Source organism: Alligator sinensis, unplaced genomic scaffold, assembly GCF_000455745.1.
Source record: "Alligator sinensis unplaced genomic scaffold, ASM45574v1 scaffold1765_1, whole genome shotgun sequence".
NCBI lineage: Eukaryota > Metazoa > Chordata > Crocodylia > Alligatoridae > Alligator > Alligator sinensis.
The window spans coordinates 22,934-32,333 of record NW_005843468.1 but is presented as its reverse complement, the minus strand read 5'-3'; the positions used below and the strand labels follow the sequence as shown (position 1 = coordinate 32,333).

The window sequence follows — 9,400 nt, the reverse complement described above, 5'->3', positions numbered from 1 at the left end:
AACCTGGGACCCCCTGTCTCCTGGCACGGCCCCTTCTCACTGCCCATCCACCATGCCGGGCTCTAGGCAGGCCAGTGGGGCACCTGCGCTGCATCAGGTCCGTCGGACTCCCCACCCCCCCGGAGACGACACCCCCTGCTCACCCCCACGGCCTGGCCAGGGCCATGCATGCCTGTCGTAGGTGGTCAAGCCCATGGGGCCCCCCCACCCATGCTCCCAGGTGCACACGAGTGACCGCACGGATGGGCGCCCGGCCCAGCACCCCCAGGCTCCAGCCTGACTGAGCAACCTGTCGCTGCACCCCGCTCCTCTCCCATCCCTGGGGGAGATAGGGCAGGGGGCATGGTGGGGATGCAGTGGGGGGTGGCGCAGTGGTGCGACCGCCAACTTTAACCCCAGCTTTAACCAAACTTTAACCCCAGCTGAGGCAGCCGCATTTCTATGCAGTGAGGGTCTCAGTTCAGTGTCATCTCTGGGATTCCTGCTAATCTCTCTCCACTCGCAGGTGTGAACGACCCTCTCTCCTTGCTAATGCGCTCCCTGTTACACCGCTCAAGCTATCTTTTCTCCTGCCACCTTGCTGTTAGCAGTTCCTGGTCACGTCCCTCTTCTACCTCCCAGCCAAGCGGCTGGCTTTGGCTCTCACTAGAAACCTTCAATCAGATGTGGGCCTGCAAACTCAGGGGTAGACGTGACTGGCAGAGAAGCATTGTTGGAGCCGTCAGGATGCTCAAGAAGACAAGATGTTGTGTTATCAACTGAATAAGAGGTGTCCATTGAGCTCTAACGACTACCTCCATGGGCCCTGCCCTGTGCTGGGGCACCCCCCAGGCCTGTGCAGCGCTTGCCACATGCCCAGGCTCTCTCCGGGCCATGCGGGCTGCGCATGGCGGGCTCTGCTATCCTAGTCCTGAAACCCCCCAGCCCCTGCCAGGCCCTGCCCTGCTACCTCCAGGGCCCTGGCACCGCTTAGCTCCAGGGGGTGCGGCTGCCCCACGGCCTCGGCTCTGCCCTGCGGGCTCCGGACCAGTCTTGCCAACTGGGGTCACTCACAATGGGGTCCGGGCACCCCCTGCTCAGACACCCCCAGCTCTGCCTGTCTCCAAAGGCCAAACAGATCTTTGGACTATCCTTTTGCCTGGTGCATTGGGGTTTTTACACTTTATATATCATCTAGCAATTGGTGCACGTGCCAGGAGCTCTATTTGCTTTGATATGCAACTGAACACTACAGCACCGGGACCCTGGCATAAAGCCTCTATCATAGACTCATCAAGTCCTAGAGCCGTGGGGCTGGAGGGGACCTCCAGAGGTCACATCGAGTCCGACCCCCTGCCCGAGGCAGGACCAGCCCTGTGCAAACCACCCCAGACAACCCCCACGTCCGAGCTCCCAGTACAACGACCTGACACAACACCAGACATCGCACCCGCCCCTGCCCTGGGTGCACTGCGGTGGCCAACGATCTGCTTTTATAAAAGGTTAATAGATGCAGAGACCCCAGGCTGAGGTCCCAGAGGAAGATTAAATGCCCCCCAGTCCCTGGGGGGAAATCCCTTCCTGACCCCAAATGCAGCATGAGGGTGACCCTGAGCAGAGGGGAAGATCCTCTGGCTTTGGTCCCAGCAGGAGCGTTGGCACAGCCCAGTCCCCAGCCCCAGCCTGGGCTGCAGCCAGCACCCCGGGAGGTTTGAAAACCCCCGACACGTGTAGCAGCAGGAGAGGTGGAATTCCCTGCCGGCCCCATGCAACAGCCTGGGAAACCCCCGCAGCAGAGGCTACACCTCCATCCGCCCCACCCAGCGCCTGTCCAGCCTCTCCTTGCCCCCTCCCGTGCTGCAGCATCCCCCAGCCCTGGTGCTTCCCCGCTCGGGCAGTGCAGAGCTGTCTCCCGGCATCCAACCTCAACCTGCAACCCCCAGCGAACCTGCAATCTCTTGCCCTGACCCTGGTGGAGACACTCCAGAGGCACGAGGGGAGAGGACCCAGGAGATCCTGGCCCTGGGGCGGCTCCACACCTGGGCCACGGGTCGGGGAGGGCAGAGGGCAGGATTTAAGTGCAAAGGAGCCAGTAGCTGGAGGGAGGCGAGAGCATGTGAGCACGTGTGCCCTGGGTGTGTGTCACCGCAGGATCACACGGCGTGTGCACATTGCAAGTGTGGGTGTACTGGATGCACGCATCCATGCTAGGCACAGGTGGGGGAGGAGCGTGTGCCAGGGGTGGCTCTACAAGCACACATCATAGGCGTGTGCTTTTGGCGCGTGCATGCACACTGGAAGTGTGTGCAGGGCATGCGGCCGAAGGAGTGTGCATGAGTGTGGGTGTCTGGCAGGGCTGCCCCTATGCCGCAGGCGTGTATGTGTGCCCCCAGGGCGCGTCCCCCATGGGCGGTGCATGCCTGCATGGTACCCTGGAGCAGCCTGGGAGCGCATGGGGCACTGCGTGGCCTCTGCCCCTCATTGCACGGCCTGGGCGGCGCAGGGAAGGGATGTGCCACAGCCACCAGCCGAGTCAGGCCGAGGAAGGCGCCATGCCTACGCCCTCTTGTATGCCGCCAAGGCTGCAAGAGCCACTAATTAGCGCCTCTGACGAACCCTGGCAGCATGAGAACAAGAGGGGAGCGAGGGCACACTGCACACGTCATCCACCCCCTCTCCCCAGCCACCGGCCCCTGCCCATGAACACAGGATCTCCTTAGCCAAGGGGCTTTGCATGCAGGGAGATGCGCTGGGCACATGGCTTGGGGGGGCTTGCTATCATGGGGGAGAAGCAGCTCAGCAGCTCCTGGGGCAGTTTTGTTCTTGAAAGGGGCAGATTCAACCCTCTGCGGGGCCCGGGGATGCCCCAATCGCCCCCCAGCCCAGCTAGCCTGGGGGGCTGAGCCCTGCCGTCCTCCTGGAAGGCTGCTAGCCAGTGCCCCCCGCCCCCCCATCTCGCGGCGCCCGGGGCAGCACTGCCCGGCTCACCTGGCGGCCCACGCGGTTGTTGTGCAGGCGCGTGCGGGAGTGGATGTCCCGGTAGGTCTCCCGTGAGTCCAGGAAGTCCTTGGAGAACTTCTCCCCGAAGTCGACGTCGGGGCTGCAGCCGCCCCACTCCCAGGCGTCGGCGGGGCCCGGCGGCTCAGCCGGCGTGGGCTCCACATGCACGCCGTGCACCATGCCCTTGCCGCGGTGCATGGCCTCCAGCTGCAGCCGGTGCAGCTTGCTGCGGAACGCCTCCTCGTCCCCGCGCCGCGTCTGGTCGCAGCCGCAGGCCTGCAGCTTGCCCAGGGCACAAGCGTTGGCCACGGCATGCAGCACGCCGGCCGCTGCAATGGCGTAGGCGAAGGCGCTCTCCCGGAAGCCTGCGGGGAGCGGACGGAGAGCAGGGGTGAGTCCCTGGGGCTGGGATCTCGGGACTCCCAGCCTCCCGCCGGCTCTGCCCAGGTGGCAGCCCCCTCCGCCCTCCCTTGGCCAGGGGCCCAGGCCTTGGCACCAAGCTTATGGGCTCCGAGGGAACCTCCTAGCTGGGAAGGGGATGCATGGGGGCGTCCCGTGCATTGAAGCTCTTTGAGCCCATACAGCCTCGAAGTGAAGTCAGCCGTGCCCGCAGCCAGAGCCGGGCAGAGCGGGATGGGCAGTGGGTGCAGTGCCCACGTGGGCAGACAACACACGTGCATCTCTATGTCTCCTGTCACCATCGCCTGTGCCCCTACGTTAACCCAGCACCTTCAGTGCCCCTCGAGGCCTGGCTTTGCTGTGAGAAGCCAGAGAGGGGTCCTGGGTAAGCCGACCCCATCCCCCAAAACCTGCTGCAGCCACCCAGTTTGGGGGCAAACAAACTGTGGGGCCAAACCTGGGGCAGAAGCCAGGGTGGAGAGCTCCCTGCCAAGGCAGGAGGGGCCCCAGCCGGCTGGGGCACCCCCGTGCTGCACCCCGCAGCGCTCAGAGCTGCCCCCCAGCTGGGCCGTGTGCGCCGAGGCTGGGCCCCGTGAATAACGACCTCTGTGCAAACCCTGATGTCTTCAATGATTCATCGCTGGTCCCCGCGATGATCTGATGGGGCCGCGGCTGGTGGCGCTAATTGCACACAGGCGCACGTTAAATATTGACGAGGCGCTGATGGAAAGGGGGAAGGAGCTGGCTTCAGCCCCAGCCCCGCACGGCTGCACCCAGCGCCGGCCAACAGCATCCTCCTGCCGGGGACTGCGGGAACTCATCACACGGGTGCATAGATCAGAGACCCCAGCCCAAACCCACCCAGCCCCTCCCAGATAAACCCCGTGTGTGACCTCGGAGCCGCACGACACCATCACACCCGATACAGCCCCGGGCATTGCCCCCACCCCTGCCCCCGGGATACAGGGGGGTCACAGCCACCAACGTCCTGCTGCTGCCAGGGGGGTTGGTGGGTTCTGGGGAGAGCCCAGGCCCAGACCGTGCCCCCCTGCAGAGGGAAGGGAACCCCCCCAGGCCGAGCCAACTGAGCAGGAGGCAAATCTCTGACTGCCCCCACAAGGCAGCGTGAGCAGGGGGCAAGAGCCTGTCGTCAGGACCCCGCGGGGCTGAGTCCCATCAAGATCACTGGCACAGCCGGGCACAGCACCCAGCACCTCTGGAGGGGGCTTCAACCCCCTGACGCTGGGGGGAGGCAACCAGCACAGCCCCAGCCTGGGACACCCCCCAGCAGATCACAGCGGGTTGGGGCAGGGGGCAGAGAACAAGGCGAATGGGGAGCTCAGAGCCCGGCCCCATCACACCCGGCGGGGTTTACCTGGGATCGAACCTGCCTCCATTCAGCCCAAGGGTGGATGCGCTGGAGCAGGGAACGGTCCCTCCCCGGGGTCCTGACTGCCCGTGTCCCCCCTCCCTCGGCCCAGTCGCCCTCCTCTGCCCCCGTTCATCTCACGGGTGTCAAGCCAGGCCTCCCCGCAGCCCAGCGCATCGCACCATCCTGCCCCAGGCTGCCCCGCATCCGCCCACGTCCACCTGCCCCATGGGCACCCGCTGCAGGCTCTTGGGGGACCTAAGGACTGGGTCAGACCCAGGGTCCATCCAGCCCCGCGTCCCGTCTCCAGCAGATGCTAGAGAGGGTGAACATTAACCCGGATCTCTGTCCCCTCTCCATCACCCTCCCCGCCTCCCCCATCACTGGGTTGAAGCTGCTCAAGGGTTAGGGTCAGGGGTGGGGTCCAAGAGCCATGAATAGACAGATCCTCCATGGACATATCCAGTCCCTCTGCTCTCGGCCTCCACCCCCTCCCGGGGCCACGAATCCCTCTCATTAACAACATGTTGCAGGAAAAAGCTCTTCCCTTTGTTTTAAACCCATCCCCTGCTCATTGGAGCGGTGCCCCCGGCTCGAGTGTCTGGGACAAGAGAACAACAGCTCCCTGCCCCTTTGGTCCACAGACTGCATGATGCTGCAGGCCCCGTCCTCTGCCCCTTTTCCAGATGGAAAAGTCCAGGCCTTTTTAGCCTCTCCTTGTCTGGCAACAGCTCCAGGCCCCTGCTCACGCTGGCTGCCCTTCTCTGGGCCTTTTCTAATCCTTTTGGAGACGCGGGGACCAGCCCTGCATGTGCATGGGCACCCCAGGGGTTTGCACAGAGACAGGACAGCGTTATCCTTTCTTCCAGACACCCGACATGCTATCACTTTTTTGGGTGGCTGCCGTGCACGGAGCCACCCGATACACCCCTTTACCCCCGGCCCCAGCGGGCGGTAGAGCCGGGGGTCCTTGCTCTCTGCTGCAGGGACCTGGCCAGGTTCGAGGCATCTGGAGCCCAAATGGCATTTCCCAATCCCACCCGTCCCCGCTCCCGGCACTCAGTGCAACCTGCAAGGCCCCGAATCCCCGCGCTGCTGGGAGCTGCGTGGGAGCCGGAAGCTGGGGCAGGCCTGGCGTCCCTGGGTGGGCACCAGGATGTGCTGGGCCAGGCTGGGGGGACTCAGAAGCAGCCAGACTCTAACGAGGCCGACCCACCTCGTTAGCCGGCCAGCTCCATGGCTGTGCCCAGCCCCCAGCCCACGGCTGCCTGGTCCCCAGCCAGGCCCAGGCAGATGGGAGAGAACTTCCCCTGCCCGGCTCCTCCGGGCCCTTGGAGACAGCCGGTTGCAACACGTCCGTCCTCCCCCCCACCCCCTTCACTCCCTAATTAAACTGCAGGTGAACCCGCCAGGGGCTGGCCCCGAGCCAGGCAGGGCAGATCCCGACCTGCCCCCGTCCCCTCCCGAGCACGCGGGACCCTGCTCCAAGCTCGTGGCTCCTCTCGGCCGCGGATGGGGCACAAGCCACCCTCCTGGGACATGGGGGACTGGGTTCAAATCCTGCCGCAGCCCCCATGGGTCGCAGGGAGCCTGTTTCCCCAAGGCAAGGGCTCAGGGCTGGACAGTGCAAGGGTCTCAGCAGCCAGGAGGGACAAGAGCCTGGTGCCTTCTCCGGGCACTGCCAGGCTGCTACCTGCCGGGCGCCTGAGGTCTGTGCCTCCCACGGGCCCTTCCCGCCCTGCTCTGCCTCTCCCGTCTGCTCGCCCCCGGGCCGGGGATAGAGAGGCGAGTGGCTGCAGAGGAGCTGCCCGGTCCCCTCCGAGGGCTGGCAGGAGGGGGCTGAGTGAGAAGCAGCAGGGCCGGGGGTTGGGCAGACAGGGGGGACCTACAAATAATTTACAGGCCGCGCACGCACGGCTGAGCTGATGGCCGCGGCAGCGGGAAGGGAATGAAAGATTAACGGGCGCTGTCACTTCGAATGATCTGAGCGCACACGGCGGCTCCGCCGGGACCGTCAGCCACCGCCCCCACCTGGGACAGGAGCAGCCCCACGGCCGGGGCTCTGTCTGCTGCAGGCTGGGGGCACGCGGCTGGCTCTTCTTCTGGGCCTGGGGTGTGCGGAAAGCCCCCGCCTTGCTGGAGCTGCCGTGGGGTCCCCAGTTGTTCCTCTCTCCCCTGCCACTGGCCCTGAGGCTGGGCCCGGTCTGTCCCGACAGCATGGCACACCCCTGCCTTGCATCTGCCAACCTGCTGCGGGCCTGGCAGAGGCAGGTATGGCGCTCCACGGTGCCTCGTTAGGGTGCAGAGACCCCGGGATCGGCCCCCGGCCACCCCCTTGGAGATGACGACTCTACCCTCTCGCGGTCGTGATGATGCCAGGCTGGGCGTCCACCCCCGCAGCGGGTCCAGGAGGGACCTGAAATGGCCTTGCCGCTGCCAAGGTTCGAGTTCCCGGGGCCCAACGGGAGGGGGATGAATGCGTGGACCCTCTGCCCCCTGGCCCTGCAGGGCTTCTGGGTGGCATCCGCTTCACAGCTTCCAGGTGCCCCCAGCCCCCAAAACAGCCAGAGGGGTGGGCTCCGGGTACACGGGCACCGGGTCTGGCCTTGTCCCCAGACACAGAGATGCCATGAGTGAGGCCGGGGGGCGGAGATTTATCTCTGCTGTGGCCCCCAGAGCTGGCTGCATTGCAGGGGAAAGGGGAAGACCTCCAAAGCAAAGCCATTGCCAGGAGTGTTTGGCCTGGGGGCCACGGGAGCACGCAGACCCCGGCGCTCTCCTCCCAGTCTGTGGTGCCTGGCACCCCATACCCCAGGCAGCACGGAGGAGCTGGGGGCTGGTGCCAGCGGCAAGGGGCTCCGTGATGTCTCCAGGCTGGGGATGGAGAGGGGAGTCCTTACCACGGCTGAAGATGATGCTCTCGTAGGGGATCTTGTTCTTGGTCTCCAGGCTGGAGCAGTTCCAGCGCTGGTCCCGGAACTGGTGCTGGCACTCGTGGATGGCGATCTGGATGCCCTGGATGGCCGAGGCCGTGACGTCGGGGTGGCGCACGCACACCTCCAGCTGCCGCCGCGTCAGCCCCGGCAGGGTCAGGCACACCGTGTTGGCGTTCAGCACCGGCTCCGACGGCAGCCTCAGGCCCAGGATCTCGTTGGAGACGGAGCTGGGGGAGACACGGAGATACGGGTGTTCAGAGCCAGAGTCCAGACATCCTGGGCAGGGACCGGGGCATGGCTTTGGCCCCTCCATTGTGGAGCTGACATAGGGCAGCAAGTCCATGGACAGCGCCAGCTCCATCCAGCCCCTGGCACCAGAAGCACCTTCCCTCCCAGAGCCACCGGGCAGGGACAGAGGGACGGGAGTGACAGGACAGATGGACACACAGACAGAGGTACCACCCGTCCGGGGCCTGAAGGGGCAGGGAATGGATCCAGAGGCTCAGGGGGCAGAGGGGGTGCGTAGAGTTGAGAGGAGGAAGGAAGAGATGCCCGTGGGTGCAGGATGGATGGACAGAGGGAACAGGGGACAGAAGGACATGGGCTTGCAGGGTAAGTAGGGACAGGGGTGTCTGGAGGGCTGAGGAATGAGGAGGCAGGTGGATGGGGGGATGAATAGAGTGGGGTCTGCACACAGGAGGGATGGGGGAGATGGATGGATGGATGGATGGATGGATGCTGGGCAGATAGATCAAGACCTAGATGGAGAGATGGATCCATGGATGGGGTAGATGGATGGATGGACTGGTTCATTGGATGGATGGATGGATGCTGGGCAGATGGATCAAGACCTAGACAGAGGGATGGATGGATGGATGGATGGATGGACAGATGGATGGATGTAAAGGGGCTGGAAGGAGAAAGGAGTGGACAGACAGACAGGTGGATGGATGGATGGATGTAGTGGGGGCTGAGGGAGAGATAGGCGGACGGACAGATGGACATGAGGGGGCTGGAGAGAAAGATGGGTGGATGAAGGGGTGGATGATGTGGAGGGATGGATGGATAGACGGTCAGCCAGCTGGACAGACATGATGGGGCCTGGCTGCATGGACAGATGGACAGAGGAAGGATGCCCGGACTGGTGGACAGATGGATAGATGGAGGGATGGACAAACAGATATGAGGGGGCTTGAGGGAGAGATGGATGGACAGACCATGCGGGGGGCAGAGGGACGACCTGGCCAGACAACGGGATGCAAGCGTGCATGCGGGGACGGCGGGGCGGCCCGGACAGATGCGGAGCTGCGGGACTGGGGAAGAGCAGACGAGAGGCAGGGGTGACAGCCCACGGCCAGGGCTCCCGGGGCCCAGCCCCCATCTCCTCTGGCACCCCAGAGTGCCCAAGCCAGCCCCCGCCACCCGGGGGCTGGCACCGAGTCGGGTGCAGGGATCCCAAGGCCGCCCCCGCCCTGTCCCGTGCCCAGGTAACCCCTCACTGCTGGAGCAGGGGCATCAAGGGCAGGCAGAGGGGTGACGCGCGGGGGTCCCCGTTCCCCATCCCTGGCACCAGCAGCGGGTCCCGAGGCAGTGCCACCCCCGTCCTCATGGGGTCTGATCCCAGGGCCCGACCCCCGTCTGGGGAAACTGAGGCAGGCCCCGGGCCGGGCCGGGCCGAGCGGGGCTCGTGCCCGGGACTCACCCGGGACCGCGTCTC

The 9,400-nt window shown here is 65.2% G+C and overlaps 1 protein-coding gene across 1 annotated transcript in view; it reads right to left on the bottom strand.

The window, feature by feature from the left end:
- WNT10A (Wnt family member 10A) overlaps positions 1 to 8,044 on the bottom strand; it is an 11,236-nt gene extending 3,192 nt beyond the window's left edge. The window contains exons 1-2 of the mRNA XM_025195324.1: positions 7,648 to 8,044; positions 2,968 to 3,344 (exon numbers count right to left, since the gene is read on the bottom strand). Coding sequence (XP_025051109.1) covers positions 2,968 to 3,344; positions 7,648 to 8,044 — 774 coding nt within the window. The remainder of the gene's footprint in view (positions 1 to 2,967; positions 3,345 to 7,647) is intronic.
- Positions 8,045 to 9,400: the final 1,356 nt, after the last annotated feature.